The sequence below is a fragment of the Saimiri boliviensis genome, chromosome 17, assembly GCF_048565385.1.
Source record: "Saimiri boliviensis isolate mSaiBol1 chromosome 17, mSaiBol1.pri, whole genome shotgun sequence".
Taxonomy (NCBI): Eukaryota; Metazoa; Chordata; class Mammalia; order Primates; family Cebidae; genus Saimiri; species Saimiri boliviensis.
This window is the reverse complement of record NC_133465.1, coordinates 18,627,562-18,649,941: the sequence shown is the minus strand read 5'-3', so window position 1 is coordinate 18,649,941 and position 22,380 is coordinate 18,627,562. Positions and strand designations below refer to the sequence as shown.

The window sequence follows — 22,380 nt, the reverse complement described above, 5'->3', positions numbered from 1 at the left end:
GGCTTATTTCACTTAACATAATGTCCCCCAGTTCCATCCATGTTGCCATGAATGCCAGGATTTCATTCTTTTTTTATGGCTGAATAGTATTCCATTGTGTGTATGTGCTGCATTTGCTTTATCCAGTCATCTGTTGTTGGGACACCTAGGTTGATTCTGTATCTTGCTATTGCTAACAGTGCTGCAGTAAACATGGGTGGAGATAGCTTTTCAATATAGTGATTTCCTTTCCTTTGGATAAATGCTCAGTAGTGGGATTACTGGATCATATGGTTCTGTTTGCAGTTTTTGAGGACCCTCCACAGTATTCTCCCTAGTGGTTGTCCTAGTTTACATTCTTACTAACAGTATATGAGAGCTCCTTTTTCCTTGCATCTTCACCAGCATTTGTTTTCTTTTACTTTTTGTCTTTTTGATAATCATTATTCTAAGTGGGGTGAGATGATGCCTCATTCTGGTTTTTATTTGCATTTCCCTGATAACTAGTGATGCTGAAAGTTTTACATGTATTTGATAGCCATTTGTATGTCTTCTTTTGAAAAACATCTATTCAGATGTTTTAAATTGAATTGGTTTTTTTGCTCTTGAGATGTTAGAGTTCCTTGTATATTCTAGATATTAATACACTATCAGGTAAGTAATTTGCAAATATTTTCTCCTATTGCATAGGGTGTCTTTTCACTCTGTTGATTGTTTCATTTGCTGTGCAGAAGACTTATAATTTGATATATTCCCATTTATTTATTTTTGCTTTTGAGGTCTTATTCATAAATTTTTTTCCCAGACCAATGTCCTAAAGCATTTCTCCTGTTCTGGTCATTTAATAGTTTCAGGTCTTTTGTTTTGTTTTGGTTTGGTTTTTTCTGAAACAAGGTCAGGCTCTGTCGCTCAGGCTAGAGTGAAGTGGTGCGATTTCAGCTCACTATAACCTTTTCTTCCTGGGCTCAAGCCATCCTTCCACCTCAGCCTCCTCAACAGCTGGGACTACAGGCACACACCACCATGCCCAACTAATTTTTGTGTTTTTTTATAGAGGTGGGGCTTTGCCATGTTTCCCAGGCTGGTCTCAAACTCATGAGGTCAAGCAATCTGCCTGTCTTGGCCTCCCAAAGTGCTGGGATTACTACACTCTACCAATTTCAGGTCTTACATATAGGTCTTTGATCCATTTTTAGTTGATTTTTATATAGGGTGAGAGGTGGGGATCTAGTTTAATTCTTCTGCATGTGGATATACAATTTTCCCAGCACAATTTATTGAAGAGACTGCTTTTCCCCCAGTGAATGTTTTTGGCACTTTTGTCAAAAATCAGTTGGCTGTAAATACATAGATTAATTTCTGAGTTCTCTATTCTGTTTCATTGGTTTATGTATCTGTTTTTTAAAAAAGAACAGGCTTAATTCACTTTATTTTTCTTGTATAAAAACCCTGTGTTACTTTGGGAAGCCAAAGCGGGCGGATCACCTGAGGTCAGGACTTCGAGACCAGCCTGGCCAACATTGGTGAAACCCTGTCTCTACAAAACCAGGTGTGGTGGTTCTCACGATTCTCCTGCCTCAGCCTGCCGAGTCCCAGCTACTCGGCAGGCTGAGGCAGGAGAATCGTGAGAACCTGGGTAGCAGAGGTTGCAGTGAGCCAAGATCGTCAACTGCACTCCAGCCTGGGCAACAGAACGAGGCTCCATCTCAAAAACAAAAACAAAAAACCCTGTGTTGTAGCCACAGCTGGAGCCTGGGTCCTCTGCAGAGACTCTGATGTGGGTCTCGACAAGATGGTCAATGAATTCCTGATAGGAAGACTTGGTGACCTCCCAGAGGTCAGGGGTCAGGTAGCTTTGGGTCTCGGAGATGGCATCAAAGGTGGCCTTGGCAAAGTTGCCCAGAGTGGTAGTGCAGCCTCTGCTGTGGTGTAGCAGTTGTCAGTACTGGCCATTAGCAGCATCTTCTTGAGGACAGAGGCCAAGAGGATGCCAGTGCCCCTGAGTACAGGGATACGTTGCAGCAGCACGGAGCTGCAGCAGCTTGTCATCTTGCAAGGGATAGTGTGGGGCTGGCGATCTTGGTCTTCCAGTAGCCTCTCTGCATGGGGACAATGGAGAGCTTGGCTAGGATGATGGCCCCTCTGACGGCAGTGGCTGCTTCCTTGGAGCACTTAACACCCAGACTGATGTGGCCACTGTAGTCCCTGGTGGCAACAAACACCTTGAACCTCTATGCTGGCTGGGGCTGCCTCTGCACTGGCATAATCTTTAAAAGCTCATCCTTGAGTGAGGCCCCCAGGAAAAAGGCAATGATCTCAGACTACTTGATGGGCAGGGGTAAGAGATAGCTTTCCTCCAGAGACTTGATCTTCATGTCCTTATCCAGGCAGCCCAGCATGGTGACAGGCATCCACTCCTTGACCTTGCCTCTGAAAGCTCCATAGCCTTGGCCCCTGCCCCGACCATGGCCACAATCCTAGCCCCAGATGCTGCTGACAAAGCTCCCATAGTTTCCCTTTCCAGGCCCCTGGGGCCTCTGGGCCTTCCTGCTGCACTGCTGTCATCTACCATTTGGTGTTTTCTCAGAGAAGTATGTGTCTGTTCTATGCCAGTACCATGCTGTTTGGTTACCACAGCTTTGTAGTATATTTTGAAGTCTGGTAAGGTGATGCCTCCAGCTTTGTTCTTTTTGCTCAGCATGGCCTTGGCTATACAGGGTCTTTTGTGGTTCCAAATTTTAGGGTTTTTGTTTTTTTTTTTTTCTACAAAGAATGTCATTGGTGTTTTGATGGAGATTGCACTGAATCTGTAGATTGCTTTGGGTAGCAACAAAGCAATTTTGAGACAGGAACAGCTAGTGCCCCTCCCCAGGACCACCGTGCTGCTAGTGGCTTGAGGACTTGCTGCCCCATGGCACATGGGATCAGATCATTCTGTCACACCAAGGAAGGGCACCTGATGACCCTGTAGTCCCCTCTGCCACAAACAAAGGAGCAGTTTGGCTTGATGGGGCAGGGACAAGCCAACACAGAGTCTCCTGGTGCCAGCCGGAATCTTGTGGCAGTCCCATATCCAGAGACTGCTGGCTTGGGTGAGACCCACTGCCACTTGAGCAGAACCTGGGGACTTGCATTCTCCCGTGGCCTGGGCCTAAGCACTCGCCCTGCCCTCGCAACTGGACATCCACATGGATGTTCAGAGCAGCCAGGCAGCACCTCTGACCTCCCCACCTCCCTAAATGGGCAGCTGTGGTTGCCAGCACCACTCAGACACCCTCCCTCTGTGCCGGCTTCAGGCTGTCTCCTCAATGTGTATGTTCTGCTTTTCCTCTCAAAGCTGGAAGGACTTTAGATGTGGAACAGATTGGCCCCATGTAGGTCATGAGCTGATAACAGTCACTCAACTGCATGAGCGGCGTTTTATAGATAACCTACCTCATCAAGGTGACTTATCAAGATATGCTCATTGATAATTAGGTAACCGAAGCCAAATGTTTTTCACCCACAGCCCTAGTCCCTCCTCTGAACATCCCCATCTTGCTGTAGGCTCAGTAGACATTTTGTCAAAGGCTTTCAATCAAACTGCCTGGGTTCAAAATCACAACTCTTTAACTTATAAGCTGTGTGTCCTTAGACAGGTTACCTTCATCTCCATGCGTCAGTGTCCTCATCTGTAAAAGGGAACCGTAATAGTACCTACTTTACCAGGCTGATGTGAAGATTAAAAGAGCAAACATTAGTTCAGTGCTTCTCAGAGGGCTGGCCCTCAGGAGGTCCCCAGTCAATCAATGTCAGTGATGTATTATTCCTTTTTTTTTTTTTTGAGACAGGGTTTTGCTCTATCAACCAGGCTGGAGTGCAGTGGCATGATCATGGCCCATCTTGACCTCCTAGGCTCAAGTAATCCTCCCACCTCAGTCTCCCAAGTAGCTGGGACCACCAGACATGCATCACCATGCCTGGCTAATTTTTAAATTATTATTTGTAGAGATAGGAGTCTCGCTATGTTGCCCAAGCTGCTCTCAAATTCCAGGCCTCAAGTAATCCTTCCACTTCAGCCTCCCAAAGTGCTGTTGGTATTACTCATATAGTCAGAGCAAATTTTTCCTCCTGAGAAGAGTTGGCCACGTTTTTTGTTGCTTAGATATAAGGAGACAGGCCATGATGTAAGGTCCTGGGGAGTCTCTTCCTGTAACTGCAGGCGTAAAGCCACAGGAATGGCAGTCGGTTGGCACCAGGCAGAGCCAGCTGGGCTGGAGGGAGGGCTGGCCACTGAAAATGCCAGCCCAGCCTGCTTCTCTGCTGTTGGCCTCTGGATTCGTCTTTTTCTGTGTGTCCCAGGCATTAGAAATTGAGCACATTTCAGTCCTGTGCCTTCTGGGTGTCACAGACATGGGAGCGGTGCTGGGAGGGATCTCCACCCACCCCAAGATGGTCTGTCTGGGGAATTCCAGACTGGTCACTCAGGGACAGCCTTACTTCCCAGGGAATGTGGTATTTTCCTGTGTCTGATCAATACCAATTAGCTGCATTTAACAGCCTAGGGAGGGATGGCTAGTGTCATGGTGACTCTGTCACCACAATGCTATGTTGGGTGTCTGTCTGGGCCCCAGAACAGAGGCTGTGGAAGTCAGGGACTGCTGGTCCTCTGTGTCTACAGAACTTAGCCCCAAGTGGAGGCTTGGTGAGCACACACTCTCACTGATTCTGTAGAAGACGCCTGGCATCTGTGCTGCACATTGTACACTGTTGCTAGCACTGAGGGGGTACATAGTGGTGAAAAGGCCATCCCTGTCCTCCTTCATGAGCTTCTATGTAGTGTGAATAGTCACATCAGCAAATACACATCAGCCAGATAGCTGGAAATTGTGAGGAGGCTCTGACCTGAGAAATGTGGCGTGTGATGCAGAGACAGTGGTTTTTCAGGAAGGTGATGAGAAAGGGCCTCTCCCAAGAGCTGACAGTCAAGCTGAAATCTGAATGACAAGGACAAGCCAGGCACATGGGGACCTGGGAAGAGCGTGTCTGCCAGGCGGAATATCAGCTGGAAGGAGCAAGCCTGGGTGATTTGGGAACAGCTCAGAGGCTGCCACTGAGCATGAGGGGTGAGGGGTCTGGGGGTGGGAATCGCCCATATGGGCAGGGCCAGCCACGAAAGTCTGGGGGACTATGGGGAGGAGCTTACTCTAGGGATCATGAAAGCCACTAGAAGATGTGCCAAAGTGTGCAGTGATGGGGTTTGGGTTTTCAAGGGTCCCTCTGGCTGCCAGTGGAGGACAGACTGTAAGAGAATAGTAAAGAGGTGAGCCGTCCAGGCCAAGAAAGATGATGGCTTGTCTTGATGGTGATGTGGAGACAGAAAGAAGCTGAGAAACTGGCAGTGGAGTGAATAATGCATGCACTAAAGCAGGCCCTGACAACAGAGTGTCTCTGCCTGGACCCTTGGTGCCTACACTCCTGCCAGAGACATAGACATGCTGCTGCTGGACCCCAGCGCAGACATCCGGGAGAGCCTTCTCAGCATGCGGATACCAGGGATGGAGCCAGGCTAGCCCTGCTGACTGTGACCACTCATCAGTAGATGTGCTGGTGCAAACTGGGCGGCATTGTGCTGGATCAGAAATGGTGGTTCCAACACCCCCACAGTACTCATCATAGAGACTCTAAGGTAAGAAGACCTCCAGGGGAAATCTCAGACTTCAACCTCTATCTGTAACTGCTTCTCTTAGCGCCAGAAGCTTCCATATAATTGAACTTTTGGAAACCAATGTGTTGGAAAGTTGAAACCATCTAATTATCATGAGCTTCTCTTTAACTGAGCCCCACTGGGTGCCCCCCAGGTGCTCTGTTAGCCTATTTTGTCTGCCAGCAAACCTGCAAAGTGGGTTAGTGTCCCCTTTGGCAGTTGAGAACACTGAGGCTCTGGGAGGTTGTCAGGCTTACTCTCAGAGCCTCAGTCCAGCACAGAGCTGGGCTGGACCAAGTCGGTCAGGCTCCAAGCAGCCCGCCCTTTCCCCCCCACCCGCCTCGCCCAGCTCTGCCTCACCCCGCCCAGCTCCATCTCCACCCTGTGCCACCCAGTCCAACTCTGCCCCCCTTTCCCCCTTCCCCCCTCCTTCCCTTCCCTCCTCCTGCCACGCTCAGCCTGCTCCGCCTACCGCGCGCACGTCCTCAGACAGGTCCTCATCCAGGTCGCCCTTGACAGCCTTCTCCAGCGTGCTGATAGAGATCTCCAGGAGCTTCTCGTGGTGGTGGTTCTCCAGGTCCCGGCACTGGGCCATCGTGCAGCAGCGAGTTAAGCAAAGGCCAGGGAGGAGCAGGCCCAGGGCGTCCCTGACGTGCTCAGAGGGCCGGGGACAGACTTTAAGGGCCCAAGTGGCTGGCAGCACCGTCCACCCACAAGCACCAAACTCTGGGCCGTCCCAGACTCCCACCCCCGCCCCACACCTGGTCATCACTGACGGCCCCTCAGCCCCTGCCATCATGCCACTTCTCTTCCTCCTGCATGGAGGATGTTGGCGCTGGCCTCTGGGTTAACTGCTTCTCATCCTGTGCATTTGGGACCACTTGTTGCCTCTATAACTTGTCTCCCTGAGGGACTGTGAGCCTCAGGAGGGCAAGACCAGAGGGCTGCTTCTAGCTTGATCACAGCAGTTTGCCCCTTGTGGAGTGCCTAAGTTCCAGTGGAAGAAGGTTGGCCATGCTCCAACATGGGCTCCTCACCTTAACATTTCACCTGACGCCCTCCTTACAGTGTCTTCCATGTGGGGGATGCCCACAACACAGGGGGCATCATCTCCCCGTGAACATAACCCATATGAGAACAATCATGCTGGGACTCTACTGCAAACAGCCAGTCCCTGCACAGAAGTCCCTCTGAGCATCCAAACCACAGCTCTAACCAGGCCATCATTGTTCTGAAAGTCGGGAAACCCTCTCACACCCTGTGGAACATTCTTTTGAACATGTTAAGTGGTTGCCAAACCTACAGCCTTTGAAGGTGAGCTTTTTTCTTGGTGAAAAACTGGAGTTTTTACATTCCTCTAATTTCAGAGGTGAAGGAGGATTCCCACTAAATAGGATCCTGTGATGAATTTAAATATCTTGGCAAAGATGCAGATCTTTCTGTAAATCAATCCGAGATTAGGTATTTCTGGTAAAAAGTGAAGTGTGATTATAGCGCACTGACTTTTGACTATCTCTGTCCAAGTGTTCGGAGCACTGGGAGAAGCAGGGGGTATGGGAGTGTCCCTGCAGATGGCCACCTGGAAGATGACCCCACTTTTTGCATCCTCTTAGTTTGCAAAGAAGCTTTGCTCTTCCCTAGCTTTTGTTAAAAATTCAGGTGCCTCTTGCCCAGCTCTTCCAGAGGCCAGGACAACCCCGGGGGCTCCGTAGTTCCTCCCGGCAAGGTCATCACAGAAAGGATATAGGCTTTGGACATTTTCGATAAAGAGTCCCACCAAATCGACAATGTTTCTTTCAAACATGTTTATAGTCTCCTGGAAATGTTAAAGAACACAGTTAATGCATATTTAGACATCCAGCACAGAGCAAAAGGTGCTCCTTAGAATTTAGCAACCACCTCCTCTGCTCACAGGCCTTCAGGGTAAAGACTACTCATCTTGACCCTCCTGAGCAGACGGTTGTGAACTGACCCTCTGCTCTCTCTAGAGGAGTTGTTCTCCAACCATATTAACTCCTTCACCTTCTGAATGTTTAATCCTATCACCGGAACGTTGCCAGGAACACTTGTCCCGATCTTACTCCCCTTACCTGCCTGCCCAACACACACACAGAGCTAACCCCCTCTCCTTTGGGTTTCTCAGTGACATCTGTGATTCACCTCCAGGGAAACAGTGGAGTGAGCTGTCAAGAGTCAGACTGCCTGAGTCAGTATCCCAGCTCCAGCACTGTGTGTAGCTCTGGGAAAGGCATTTCACCTTGTTGGGCCTTACCTTCCTCACCTGTGAAATAGGTTTCCCGCATAATCCCTGTGTTGTGGAGTTGTGGTGAGGTTAAATGAGTTACTTCACACAAAAGGCTTTGCAAGGTGCCTGGCAGAAAGGAGGCCCTCAGTAGGAGCTGGCTATCACCCCAGATCTCTTTCTGTTAGTTGCTGTTTTGTGGCACTTAGTAAGGCACCTAAGGCCCAAATGGGACTTAGTATTGATTGAAGGAACAATGGAAGATGTGATTTCCAGGCCTGCCTCTCTGGGAGTGGCCCACCCCCATCTGCCATAGACTCCAGGGGCTGCAAGGTGGGCAGGGATGGAATCTATAGGAACATGAGGACTGTCTGCAGAGTGAGCAAATTACACAATTTTCAAACACATGTACATGCTGTTCTAGTGAATAAAAACACAGTCATTGAAAAGCATGACTGCCCTTGTGGCTTTCTGGCCACCAGTAATACAAGTAGGACAGCACATGGGTTCTGGGAAACGTTTGGATGTCGAAAAGCAATCTCCTTGCCTGAAAAAGGTTGGGAGCTGCTGCTTCACCTTCCCCTGGCACTGTGTGCTGCTTCTACAGTGCCTGCGTTCCCCAGCGGGGAGGGAGCACCTGCCCTGTAATGTGATGTGGAAATCTATCCTATGTCTGAGGTGTCACTTGACGTGTGAGGAATTGATTAGGCACTATCTCTTGGCCCAGCCACAGCAGCATCTGATGAGGTTCAATTCATCACACCACTTCAGACTCCCGGCCTCCGCTGCCTTATAACACACACTCTGGCCACTAATGAATTTCAGACAGCGGCGCTTTTCATTTCCACTACTTAGTACTGAGTTGCAGCCTCCTCACATCGCCAAGAAGCGGCAACTGCAGGCTGCAATGCGGAGGAGCCTTTGTTTGGTCCCTGAGCGGGGGTCCATTTTGCCTTTAAAGTACCTGGATAGCTCCTTGGGTCTAATTGAAAACCTCTCCCCACTGACTTCCAGGATAGAGGGAACATTTCAGAGGAATGAGCTCACCTCTCATTTTCCACAAGAATCCCTTCCAGTCTAAATGATTAAAATGCATTAAAAGCAAACACAGGACTGATGAGCAAGAAAGCTGCAGCCTGCCACACCGAGTCGTGCTGGACGTTTCCAGCAGAGGCGTGCTCGTGAAGGCTGCAGTTCACCTACGGATGTGCAGCTGCACCCTCAGATTCTGGCACCTGTGCCCAGGGCCCAGCCTCACCTCCAGCTGCTCCACCAGCTGCATCTCCAGCGTCATGAGTGCATCAAACAACTCACTGATGTCAGAGCTGCATTCCAGGATCATCTTCTCAATGTTGGGCATCTCCAACTCCTCTCGAATGGCACTTAAACTCTGGAAACAATAGACTGCACTTTAGGAATCAACAACTAAGTGTGGTGCTAATTTGGTTTTGTGGGTAAGAATTTGGACTCTCGAGTCAGCCTGCCCAAGTACAAGTCTCAGCTTTGCCATTTGCTAGCTTTGAGAGATTGTGGAAGCTATGTCCACAGTCTCCGTGCCTCAGTTTCCTGCTCTGTAAAGTGTGACTGACAGCCCCTAACTCGACACAGGCTCTTTGGGCACTAGCAAGCACTCACCCTGTTAGCTCCGGTTTCTACTGGAGGCCGCTAGGCAAGGTGGAAGGAGCCATGGCTTCCGTGGGGTTCAGAGCATTTCACACCAAAATGTGCCACTTTGGCATAGTGATTATTTTGAGTTAACGATACTTAAAAACAAAATACAAAGAGGACACCCTGACCTCCCTTTTTCTTCCTGAAAGCAGGAGTTAATCTCCTATGGGAAAGGTGCCCTCCCTGTACCAGGAGGAAGGAAGCCATTCTAATCAGAGACAGGGGGTCCAGGCCAAGGGGAATCTGAACAAACCTTGTTAAACTAACCCTCATCTGCCTCATCACTTATCTATGATGAACTGCCTTAGCCCAAACCTCTTTGTCTTGTCATTCTCACAATTCACTACTCTTTGTCCAACCAAGTATATAAACTTTCAGCCTTAATGGCTTCTTGAGCCTTCATTTTGCTTGTGAATGCTCCCAAGTACATGTAAAAGTTACTAAATAAAAGTTGTATGCTTTTCTCTTGTTTGTCTTATGTCAGTTTAATTCTTGGTCCCAGTTGGTGACCTTAATAGGCTAGAGGAAAAAATTTACCTGCCTTACAGTTTCAGAGTTAGGTGGACCTGAATTTGAATCCTGCCTGGGTCACTTAGCCATGTGACCTTGAGAGACCCACTTTCATTCTCTGACTCAGTTTCCTCCCTGTAAATGGGAAGAAGCATCTCTGTCTCACAGGGTCCTGGGGAATCAGAGGCCGTGTTCAGGAAGCACCTGGTGCACAGGTTGTTGTCCACGCTGGTCTCAAACTCCTGACTTCAGGTGATCCACCTGCCTCGGCCTCCCAAAGTGCTGATGTTAGAGGTGTGTGCCACCATGCCCAGCCAAGTAATAACTTTTTAAAAAAGAAAGATCTGGTCTGATGGTAGTAGATTATCAGAACTTACTAAATTTGGTGTCACTAAAGTTGGTATACAATCTCCCACTGCTAAATTTGACTAGCTAAAAAAAAAAAAGAAAAAAAAAAAGAAATAGCCAGGTATGGTGTGTGTTCCTATAGTCCCAGCTACTTGGGAGGATTGCTTGAGCACAAGAGTTCAAGGCTACAGTGAGTTATGATGGTACACTGCACTCCAACCTGGGCAACGGGAGTTAAATCCTGTTTCTAAAAATAATAATAAATAATTAATTTAAGAAGATAGAGGCTGGGCACGGTGGCTCGTGCCTGTAATCCCAGCACTTTGGGAGGCCGAGCTGGGCGGATCCCCTGAGGTCAGGAGTTCAAGACCAGCCTGACCAACACGAAGAAACCTCATCTCTACTGAAAATACAAAATTAGCCGGTCATGGTGGTGCATGCCTGTAATCCCAGCTACTTGAGAGGCTGGAGCAGGAGAATCGCTTGAACCTGGGAGGTGGAGGTTGCAGTGAGCCAAGATCATGCCATTGCACTCCAGCCTGGGCAACAAGAGCAAGACTCTGTCTAAAAAAAAAAAGAGAGAGAGAGAGAGAGAAAGAAACCAAAAACCAAACAGAAACGTGGGCAAGGGCAAAATATAAGTACAAATCATTCACACAATAAGAGACACAAATGGTTGTAAAATGTGGATTGCTCATCCCCACTCAAGAGAAAATAAACGAATACTCAAGGTGTACAGATTGGCAAACACGAGGAAGCCTGTGACACTGGCCTGACAATGGCTGTGGAAGGTATAGGTTCTGTGGGTTACAGCTAGACAATAACCATGAAAAAGACCGATGCACAGTTCTGCTTCTAGGACTTCATCATGCAGGTCAAACTGGCACCAACTTATTCAGTGCAACACTAAAAGAGCAAAAGGTTGGGGAAAAACCTAACTGTCCATCAGCAGGGATTAGCTAAATAATTATGGCTCATCCATACAATGTGATATTTTAGTTATAAAAAAATGAAGCAACTTTTTCATTTGGAAAGCAAAGTACAGAACAGAGCATGCTCTGTGCGTGCGCGCGCACACACACACACACACACACAGAGAGATACTTGGGTGGGAGGGAGACGGTCTCCCTCGGTGGACATTCTTCAGTCTGTGCCATGCACACATACCACCTATTCGAGAGTGCATCTGACTACACACAGACACACTGTCGTCCTTTTTGGCTGACTGCTCAGGCCTTGCACAAATGCTTTCCCTCTCTGTCTCTGTTTCTCACTACGGTTCTTCAAGGTTGTCTCTGTTCTGCACGTGAGGAAATGGAGGCTAGGAGAGGGTCAATAATGTGTCTCTGGGTCACCAGTAAGGAGTCTGCCTGAGCCCCAAGCCTGATATGGCTGCACCATGACTCTGAAACGTGGCTCACTGGGCACCTGGAGCAGCGTGCTGTGTGCAATAGATGAGGCCTAATGGGGGTGAGTGGGAGGAGCGGAGGAAAAACTATAAGAGAGGGCCTGTCAGGGAGGGAACTGGGGTCTGCAGGGCTCATGGAGTCTTGGGAACTTCCAAGTCTTGGCAACTTCCAATCTCTATCTAGGATGTGCATGGAAAGCACCGGGGAACTCTGTCTGCCAAACCCCTGTGCCAGGCCATGTCCCAAATAGTCTAAGCAGGTGCTGTTGGACCTGGATGTGAGCAGGTTTCCAGAGTCTAGGGACTCCACATGCAGACTGCGCAGAATCCACTGTGCTCAGCTCTAGAAGGGGAGCACTAGGGTAGTCAGCTCATCCCAGGTGGCCTTTGAGGAGCCGGCCTGCACTGAAGGCACATGCCTGAACAGAAGAGCAAGTGGCACGTTCCATGTTCCAAGTCAGGCTTGGTTTGGCATGGCCCACATCCTGCTTCTGCAGAGGGTCTCGCTAAGGAGGGGCCGGGTCCCCGTCGCTAAGGAGGGGCCGGGTCCCTGCACCGGGATTCAGGAGGAGCCAGCTAGCTGACATTTAGGCATCCCAAGCCTAGTGGCTACAGGGACCAGGCAGGAAGGCTGGACAGGGACTGAGGGACTGGAGATATGACCTGTCCAGAGGGGACAACTGCCACTCAAGCCCTGATTACAACTGCTTCCAGGGAAGCCAGTAACCACAATTTTTCTGTGAAATCTGCTAGTTTCTAATGTCAGCAGGATGTTCATAATGTTTTAAAACCCTCTGCAGGCCAAATAAAACACATATGTGAGCCAAATGGATTCCTCCACTGACAGTTTTAAACTTCTGCTTGAACGCAGTAACCCCTGCTCCCTAAAACATGATGAGGGTCTTGAGAGTTAAATCACACAGCATGTGAGGCCTGGAGTTAATGAGACAGGAACACAGGTGGCCGAGGGGGAGGCGGGAAGCACATGGGAGTGGGCCGCCCACTCCATCAGATCTGAAGTTGCACACTGGGGACTTTGCTCTACTTTAAGCTCACAACAAGGAAGGGCCTTATGGGCTCCTTAAAGCCCCTTATGCTACAGGAAGCTTGGTGTGTGTGAACACCTTTTTGAGGAAAAAGAAGGTTTACAGTTTTCCTGAGCGTCTCATAAAGATCTGTGATTTAGAATAGGCTAAGCATCCTGTCTTTAAAATTAATGCCAACTGAAAGAGGTGGTTGCCATCAAGTACAAAGATTGGTGCCCTTCCCAATGGCCCCTGCTTGGGCTGGACCCCGTGGCCTGATTAGGCTGAGTCCTGACCACCCAGAACCTTCTCCTTTGCCGCTCCTGGTGGGTGGAGGAATGCCCTCCCTTCCCATCAACTTATCTTTCTTCCGTGAGCCTCAGCCTTCCCTAAACTCCTCAGCCTGAGATAAGGTACCCCTAGGGCACCTGCAAGCCTCCCCAGGCTTCCCTCCAGGATTGCACTGATCCCTCTGTTTGCTCAGGTGGGGCTGGGGCCTGGGCCTGGGTCAGAGACCCACAAGGGCAGGAACCACGTCCAGTGTGGCTCCAGCTTCCTAGGGCCAGGCAGAGAGTAGAGCTCAGAAAATGTCTATTAAATGAATGAATGAACAAAAGAAAAGGATAGTAGTAATCACTACTGTCAAAATAGTAATGGTAATACTAATACAGTTAGTAATTATGATGATAAGTTGGGGGGTGGGGCTGACCTTGAATCCCAAGGGCGTTTTGTGTAACAAAGACCCACAAGCCACATGTCAAGCAGCAGGGAGCTGGGGTAAGGCGGGCCTTGGTTCTGCCACTGATTAGCTGTGTGTTCGCTGGCAAATGGGAACAATAACCATGGGCCTCAGGGGTCATCAAAGGGTACAGGAGTTGCAGCCCCTCTACGGGGGGGGGGGGGTGGCAGGGCCAGGGAGGGCCTCAGGTGGCTCGGGACCTACCATCAAGTGCTTCTCCTCGAATTTGGCAATCTTGCGTTTGCCCTGCTCCTGGTTTTCCTGGATGGCCTCGTGGACACATTCATTGAAGGTGTCAAGCTCTGTTTTCCGCTTCTCCTGCTGTTTCAGGCCATACTCAAAAATGTTCACACAGATGATGACAAACTTGTCCCTGTAGGTGAGTGGCCGTTAAGGAAGCCCACAGTTGATTCAGGAGCAGGCTGCCGGGGTTACGGCAAAGGTGTTGGTAAGCCTGGCACAGGGCAGAGACTGTGCCCTCAACAGTGTGTGGGACTCAAACTCCTGGTGTCATTTGGTTCATTTGGTGGATGAAGAAATCAAAGGCCCAGAGAGCCAGGAGCCAGGATTGAGCTGTGAGTACAATGACTGTTTGGTACCTCCCTACCCCCAGCCTGAGGGATTCAGGAATGGGGCCTGTGTGAAGAAAGAAGGCAGGGGCCTTCATGGAGTCTGCAGAGCAGAAGACAGACATGCTCAGAGAGGCCCCAAAAGGGAGGCCTGGGAACCTGGGGACCTGCAAGCTGGTCCCAGCTGGGGAAGGCCTATAATCCCTATAATCATGCCTATAATCCCAGCACTTTGGGAGGCCAAGGCAGGAGGATTGCTTGAGGCCAGGAGTTTGAGACCAGTCTAGGCAACATAGTGAGACACTATCAGCATTAGTTTGTTTCATGCTCCTGATAAAGACATACCCAAGGTAGTGTGCATTTCCGTCTGTGGTGTGCTATCTGGAAGGGCACCCTTACTGAGGGCCTGTCTTGGTGCTCAGCTGCTGCAGCTGTGCTGGGGATGTTCAAGTCCTGGCTCTGCCACTGCTTCCAGGACCCACCCTGGCAAGTCACTTTACCTCTCTGGGCCTCGGTTTCCTCATCTGCTGCTGATGGTGCAAAAGAGCCTGCCACATGGAGTCCTTAGAGTCGGACAGGTAAAACCCACAGGGCCTTGGTGATCCTGTGAGATGGAAGCTGATGCCCAGAGAGATGAAATGCCTTGCCCGAAGTCACATGGCTATATAGTACTGCAGCCAAGGCAAACCCGGGTCACTGGCTGGCAGAAACAACCCAGCGCGGGAGCCCTGCTCTTCACTGTTCCTCTCCACTCTGCCCTCATTCTTTCTAGAATGTCAGGTGTGAGTGTTTGGTTTGTTTTTAGAGCTGGTGATATGGTTTGGCTGTGTCCCCACCCAAACTCATCTTGAATTGTAACTCCCACAATTCCCACGAGTTGTGGGAGGCACCTGGTGGGTGGTAATTGAATTATGGGGGTGGATCTTTCTCGTGATAGTGAATGAGTCTTCCAAGATCTGATGGTTTAAAAATGGGAGTTTCCCTGCACAAGCTCTCTTTCTTTGCCCACCACTATCCATGTAAGACATCACTTGCCCCTCCTTGCCTTCCACCATGATTATGAGGCTTCCCCAGCCATGTGGAACCGTAAGTCCAATTAAACACCTTTCTGGCTATGTGCAGTGGCTCATCCCTGTAATCCCAGCACTTTGGGAGGCCAAGGCAGGTGGATCACCTAAGGTCAGGAGTTTGAGACCAGCCTGACCAACATGATGAAACCCAGTCTCTACTAAATACAAAAAATCAGAGAGAGATCCAAGATGGCTGATCACTAGCAGCTCGGGATTGTAGCTCCCAGTGAAAGCTCAAAGAACGAGAGGACGCCACACCTTCACATGAATTCTCGTAGCTCACGCACCAGGAGATTCCCAGAGGAGGAGCCCTCAGGAGGGTGACTACAGTTTACAATAAGCTGCTGTAACTTTCAAGACAGCTGGAAGAGAATAATTCAAATATTTCTAGCATAAAGACAAATGTTTAAAGTGATGGATATCCCAACTACACTGACTTGATCCTTACAAATTATATGAACGGATTAAATTATCACATGTACCTTGAAACTATGTATATCTATTATGTATAAAAAAAAAAAATTAGCTGGGTGTGGTGCCACATGCCTGTAATCCCAGCTACTTCGGAGGCTGAGGCAGGAAAATTGCTTTAACCCAGGAGGTGGAGGTTGCAGTGAGCCAAGATTGCACAGTTGCACTCTAGCCTGTGCAACAAGAGCAAAACGCCGTCTCAGAAAAAAAACCCAAAATTAAAAAAAAAAACAACCCCAAAGCCTCTTTCTTTTGTAAATTTCCCCATCTTGGGTATGTCTTTATAGGAGTGTGAAAACGGACTACAGCTAGTGCTCAACTTACGAACACGGTTGGGACCGCGGAACGGTCGTAACACGATTTGGTCATAAGTTGAGTAGGCTATATGTACAGTTGAAATGGTGCACGCGGAGATGGTAGTGCTGCCAGAAGCTGGTCCGCACTGTCGTATGCCCAGCTGGGCAACGTTTGCGCTGCCAGACAGAGCAGTCGTGGCTAGCGATTGTGGTTGTAAAGTCGAATGGTCGTAAGTTGCATAGGTCCTAAGTCGATGAATACCTGTAATACAGACAGTGTCTCACTATATTGCCTAGACCAGGTGTCCCCAAACTACGGCCCGCGGGCCGCATGCGGCCCTCTGAGGCCATTTATCCAGGCCCCCACCGCACTTCAGGAAGGGACACCTCTTTCATTGGTGGTCAGTGAGAGGAGCACAGTATGTGGCGGCCCTCCAACGGTCTGAGGGACAGTGAACTGGCCCCCTGTGTAAAAAGTTTGGGGACGCCTGGTCTAGAGATAGAACTTTATACTGGCAATTAATTTAGTAGTGATTATGCTTTACGTTTGTGTAGAAAGTCTGGGGACGCCTGCCCTAGACTGATCTCAAACTCTTGGCCTCAAGCAATCCTCCTGCCTTGGCCTTCCAAAGTGTTGGGATTATAGGCATGAGCCACCCCACAGGCGCAGAATGTCAGGTTTTTGAGTGAATTTCTCTCTATCCAGTGAAGGTGGCTCCACAGAATCATCTGTGACTGGATGCCTTAGCTCAGACCTCTCAGATTCAGGAGCTCCTCGATTCTGTCCTGAGTCCCTCAGTTCACAATTTAAGCCCATTGATTGATGGTCATGGCCACAGCCCTAATGACAGGTACTAACCACATCCTCTGGGCTCCAGGCATCTGGGGAAAGAATCGGCCTCTCAGGCCCTACCCCATAGATAAAGCTTCAAAAGCTGGCCTCTAGGCTGGGTGTGGTGGCTCATGCCTGTAATCTCAACACTTTGGGAGGCCAAAGCAGGTGTATCACGAGGTCAGGAGTTCAAGACCAGCCTGGTCAAGATGGTGAAACCCCATCTCTACTAAAAAAAAATACAAAAATTAGCCGGGCATGGTGACTCGCACCTGTAATCCCAGCTACTCAGGAGGCTGAGGCAGGGAATTGCTTGAACCCAGGAGCTGGAGGTTGCAGTGAGCCGAGATTGTGCCACTGCACTCCAGCCTGGGCGACAGAGCAAGACTCTGTCTCAAAAAAAAAAAAAAAAAGCTGGCCTCTAATTGGGTGACCCTGGACAGCCAAGCTATGTTGCCCCAACTATAAAATGGGGTTAATGATGGTACCTGCCTAGTGGGGTGGTTGAGAACACGATGAATGCCAGATGAAAGTGCACAGCAGAAACAAGTGTTAGGCTAATGAGAGCACATTTCAATCCATCTCTCCACCTCTGAAAACCTGGCTGGCCAAGCATGGCCAGCCCATGCCATGCTGAACAGATACTCCGCATGTCCCTGAAACCCAGACAGCATCTCCCCCATGCAGTGCTGCTGACCTGGCTCTGAACTGCCTCTTGGGTACATTGCTCTCAAATGGAGATTTTACTTCCCAGGGTCTTCTAAGAGAGATGGAGACACTGAGGCCTAGAGAAGAAGGGGCCGTGCCCAAGGCAGGCTGATGGCACAGGCTCTGAGACAGCCATGAACTTGGAAGGATATGCTTCAAGGAGCTCACTGACACCAGGCAGGGAGGACAGCTTGTTGCCCTCTGAGTCCTCAGCGTACATGCTGTCAAACAGGAAGGAGCCGTTCAGGTGCTCCACAAATGCCGTCTGCAGACAGAAACACACCTGGGCATGGCGGCTCCCGGCAGGGGCCCTTGCATGATCCCACAGGCCCATGTGGAAGGCAGGTCGGGAGGGAGCGTATTCCAGGAAAAGAGAATGGCATGTGCAGCGGCGCAGAGGCATCAAACTGCAGGCTGTTTCCAGAGCGTTACATGTGGCTCAGTCTGGTTGCAAGGAGGGGTGGGGACCGGTGGGAGAGAGGCCAGCAGGTGTCTGGTCATGAATTCAGGACCATGCTGGGCTTAGGGACCTGAGCTGTTCCCGGCATGTCACGGGGAACTGCCTTAAGGGTCTTAAGGGGCCTCTGGCAGACTGTTTTTAGCACGTTATTTCCAGCAGCTGGAGGCAGGAACGCCAGTGAGTGGGAGGGTCAGGGTCCAGACTGAGATGGCGCTGGCCCTGGGGCAGGTAGCAGGCAAGCCAGGTGGGGAGGGAGGGAGCATGATCTCCGTGTTTTCAGAGCCTGGGGATCCCTGCGGACCTGTTTTATTTGGTCAGTGCCCTCTTGTGGGCAACTCTGAGCGGGGCTGAGGGCGTGCACCCTGCCCCAGTGGTACCTTGTGCTTCTCCAGCTCCTCCCGCCGTGCCTGCTCCTCCTCCAGCCGGGCCTGCATCAGGTTCTCCCGGTGCTTCAGCTCTTCGATGCTGTAATGGTGCTTAGCCTCCGCGACCTCTTTCTGACCAGGGAACGGGAAGTGCATCGTTACCAGAGGTTTCTCTGAGCCACGCTGCCCCTGCCACGTTGCAGCCTCCCGTGTGTGGGCAGGGGTGTTGCCCGGGGCCCTGCATGAAGGCTGTGAAAGCCATGAGGTCTGGTGGAGGAGGATGCTCGTCTCCGCATGACCCTCACCAGGTTTTGTGAATGCAGGGAAATCAGGGAAAGGCCAGGAGGAGTGGAAGGCAGCGTGGCAGGCTGGGGTTCCCGGGGCCAACTCCAGGGCAGAAGCCATAGCAATGGAGCGCTCCCCTCGCCCCGGTCTGGGTGTTCTCGACAGAGGACTTGCTCTCTCACTCCTCACAGCCCTCAGGCAGGCCTTCTGGCCCTTCTGGAGGACAACAGGACAGGGGTAAAGTAGGGCCATAGGGCTGGTCACGAGGGTCTGACCCTTGGCTCTCTCCACCGCACCGGCTCATCCCCCTGCACCTGGCAGGGAATGCAGGAACTCAGTCCCCACCCCTTCTCAGCTCACTCCACGTGCCCCAGGTGATCTCACTTGTACCATGGCTTCAAATACTGTCGATTGGCAATCCTCAGATGACACTCAGGTCTCTATCTCCAGCCCTGACTCTGCCCCTGAGAGCCAGACCTGAGCCTCTGATGGCCTGATTCCCCCAGGAACTCAGCTGTTAATATTGCTCCTGGAGTGACACCCACTTGGGGTGAATCCTGGCTTGGCCTTGAACCAGTGATCCTGGCTAACTGCTTTCCCTCCTTCAGCCTCCTCAACTTCTTTTCTTTCTTAATTTTTAAATGTTTTCACTCTCTTGTCCAGGCTGGAGTGCAATGGCATCCTCTTAGTTCACTGCAGCCTCAAACTCCTGGTCTCAAGCGATTCTCCTACCTCAGCCTCCTGAGTAGCCAGGACTACAGGGGTGTGCCACCACACATGGCTAACTTTGGTAGTTTTTGTAGAGATGGGTCTCCCTATGTTGCCCAGGCTGGTCTTGAACTCTTGGGCTCAAGCGATCTTCCTGCCTCAGCCTCCCAAAGTGCTGGATTACAGTCGTGAGCCACTGTGCCTGGCCCTCCTCAGCACTCATCTGGAAAACCAGACGGTACTGGATGGCTGTGAGGTGGCCCTGGCACAATGTGTGGAAGAGGCCTGGCCCCTGGGAACACGCACAGAACAGTACCCACAAGGGCGCTGCTGGAATCACTCTGACTGAGGCAGGTAAAGGGATTAGGAAGAGGGAACTGCCCCTTCTCTCCTAGTTGTGGGCAGGGGAAGCAGCTCTTCCATACCCCTTTTCCAAGAAATCTGGGGGCCTGAGGACTCTGTCTCACAGGGCTGGGAGACGGAGAGGGAGACACTTGCTGTGTGGTCGTCAATGCGCCGGAAGTCCAGGTACACAAGGTCAGGAAGGTAGGCACAGATGAACATCTTGTAATCCTCTGCCTCAGAGACAGGGTTCCCAGAGAGGCTAAGCGTCCGCAGGCACCTGAACCGCCGCAGGTAGATGATCTGGGGAGAAAAGGGGAAAATCGTCCATTTTCTTGGCTGCCACAGAGTTGAAAACGCACCTGCACGTCCCTCCTCAGCACTTTCAGTTTGCAGCCTGGCCACAGCACCATTAGCACTGGGTGGGGTGACAGGCAGTGTGTGGGTGTGGGGGTGTTCTGGGCCAGAAAGCAGTACCAAGACCTTCTGTCAGAAATGGGCTTTCCAAAGAACCAGCAGACGTGGTTCGGGTCCTAGCTGTGAGACCTCGGACAAGTTACCCAACATCTGTGAGCTTCAATGTCCACATCTGTAAAACACGTGTAAGAATATCATGTGTGTTACAGGTGTTGTAAAGGCCAAATGAAATAAGCTGTGAAAAGCACTGGAAGAGTGCCTAACACCTATTTAGCAATGCTAGTTTTAGTTGTTGCTACTGGTGGCGCGATCTCGGCTCACTGCAACCTCCCCCTCCCAGGTTCAAGCGATCCTCCTGCCTCAGCCTCCCGAGAAGCTGGGACTACAGGTGCTTGCCACCACACCTGGCTATTTTTTTTTTTTTTTTTTTGTATTTTTAATAGAGACAAGGCTTTGCCATGTTGGCCAGGAGTGAGTGAAGCTCTTCTCTGTGTGACCTGGGTTCTGCTTAAACATGTTTTTAATGCAATGAGCAGAAATTAAAATAAGCCTAATAAATATATACATGACAAAGTATATAATTAGATGCCAGATAAATAGTGCCAATAGGGACTAAAATCAAAGATGCTTGGGGTTAGGGAGCTAGTACCTGAGAAGTATCAGTCAGGACTCTCTGGGCCAGGTCACAAGAGGGCTGGTGCTTGATTGAGTGGAGAGGATCTAGGGCAGGCATCCCCAAACTACGGCCCACGGGCCGCATGCAGCCCCCTGAGGCCATTTATCCGCCCCCCCGCCGCACTTCAGGAAGGGGCACCTCTTTCATTGGTGGTCAGTGAGAGGAGCACAGTATGTGGCGGCCCTCCAATAGTCGGAGGGACAGTGAACTGGCCCCCTGTGTAAAAAGTTTGGGGACGCCTGATCTAGGGCCTCCAGGTTCTCTGGGATACGGCCAGACCTTGGGAGCATCTGGCCCAAGACATCTCAGCATTTCCTGGCAGCTTCTCCTCGTGGGTCATCTTCAGTCCTCTTTCTCTCTGGGGACTAGCTTTACCAGCTTCTCCCATATTCAAGAGGGACTACCTGGCACCCAGCACCCCACCAGGAAACAGTAATGGGATTTCCTCCTGCCCAGGCTCTGCAGGGGCAGGATGGCAGAATGGCCAAGGCAGGAGTGGGGTGTTCCAGCAGGGCGCAGGCATGTTCGTCTCACACCCTCCATGCCCTCTGATGCCCAGGCCTGGGCCTTCAGAAGGACAGGACCTCAGCTCTGTCACAGTGTCCAAATGTCCAAAGGAAAACAAATCAGAGGAGATTCATACACTTGTAGGTCCTGGGGTGTAGGACCCACCAAGGCAGGAACATCTATCTACTCAGTGCTCAGAGTTTCAAGCAGCAAGCTGTGGAGCAATTAGCTCTTAATCTGAATTTTTTTTTTTTTTTTTTTTTTTTGAGCTAGAGTCTTGCTCTGTTGCCCAGGCTAGAGTGCAGTGGCACGAACTTCGCTCACTGCAACCTCCACCTCCCGGGTTCAAGCGATTCTCCTGCCTCAGCTTCTCAAGTAGCTGGGACTATAGGCACACGCCACCATGCCCAGATAATTTTTGTATTTTTAGTAGAGATGGGCTTTTACCATATTGATCAGGCTGGTCTTGAACTCCTGACTTTGTGATCCTCACGCCTCGGCCCCTGGTAGTGCTGGTATTACAGGCATGAGCCCCTGTGCCCAGCTAATCAGAATAGTCTTGATGATCATTTTCCATGTACTTACTATGTGCCAGGCCCTGTATCAAGCACATAAGGGTAATGGATTCTATCTTCACAGAAACCCTATGGAGCAGGAACTACTATCATTCCCATCTTACAGGTGGACAAATGGGCACCCAGAACTCAGACTCATTGGCTGAAGGTCAGGCAGCTTGTAGGTGGCAGCGTTGAGATCAGCTCTCGACGCGTTCTCCTGTGCCCTCCACGCCTCACCCAGATATCCTGCTGGCCAGCATTTGGTTTCCTCGCCCTTACAGGGCAGGGCAGGCTGGACTGTCAGGACTTGAGCCCTGCAAAGGGTACTGGCTGGGCTTAGATGCTGCCTGTCTGGCATGCAGGGCAAACTTCTGAGACAACACCACCCCTGCGGCTTGGCCCGGCGGAGTTGCCAGTCATAAGTCGGCGCTTCCCACCCCAGGCCGTTCGTGTAAGCCACCCAGCCTGGCCGTCTCCCAGCCACAATGTTAGGCTGAGGGTCAGTGTAGGCC

The 22,380-nt window shown here is 50.5% G+C and overlaps 1 protein-coding gene across 4 annotated transcripts in view; it reads right to left on the bottom strand.

Annotated features, from left to right (window-relative positions):
- DRC3 (dynein regulatory complex subunit 3) overlaps positions 1-22,380 on the bottom strand; it is a 43,007-nt gene that overhangs the window by 3,691 nt on the left and 16,936 nt on the right. For all 4 annotated transcript variants that reach the window (XM_074388302.1, XM_074388300.1, XM_074388299.1 and 1 more), the window contains 7 exons: positions 19,864-20,014; positions 18,389-18,504; positions 17,705-17,816; positions 13,810-13,985; positions 9,166-9,297; positions 7,411-7,481; positions 6,138-6,261 (listed from right to left, as the gene is read on the bottom strand). In XM_074388302.1, the coding sequence (XP_074244403.1) occupies positions 6,138-6,261; positions 7,411-7,481; positions 9,166-9,297; positions 13,810-13,985; positions 17,705-17,816; positions 18,389-18,504; positions 19,864-20,014 (882 nt within the window). The remainder of the gene's footprint in view (positions 1-6,137; positions 6,262-7,410; positions 7,482-9,165; positions 9,298-13,809; positions 13,986-17,704; positions 17,817-18,388; positions 18,505-19,863; positions 20,015-22,380) is intronic.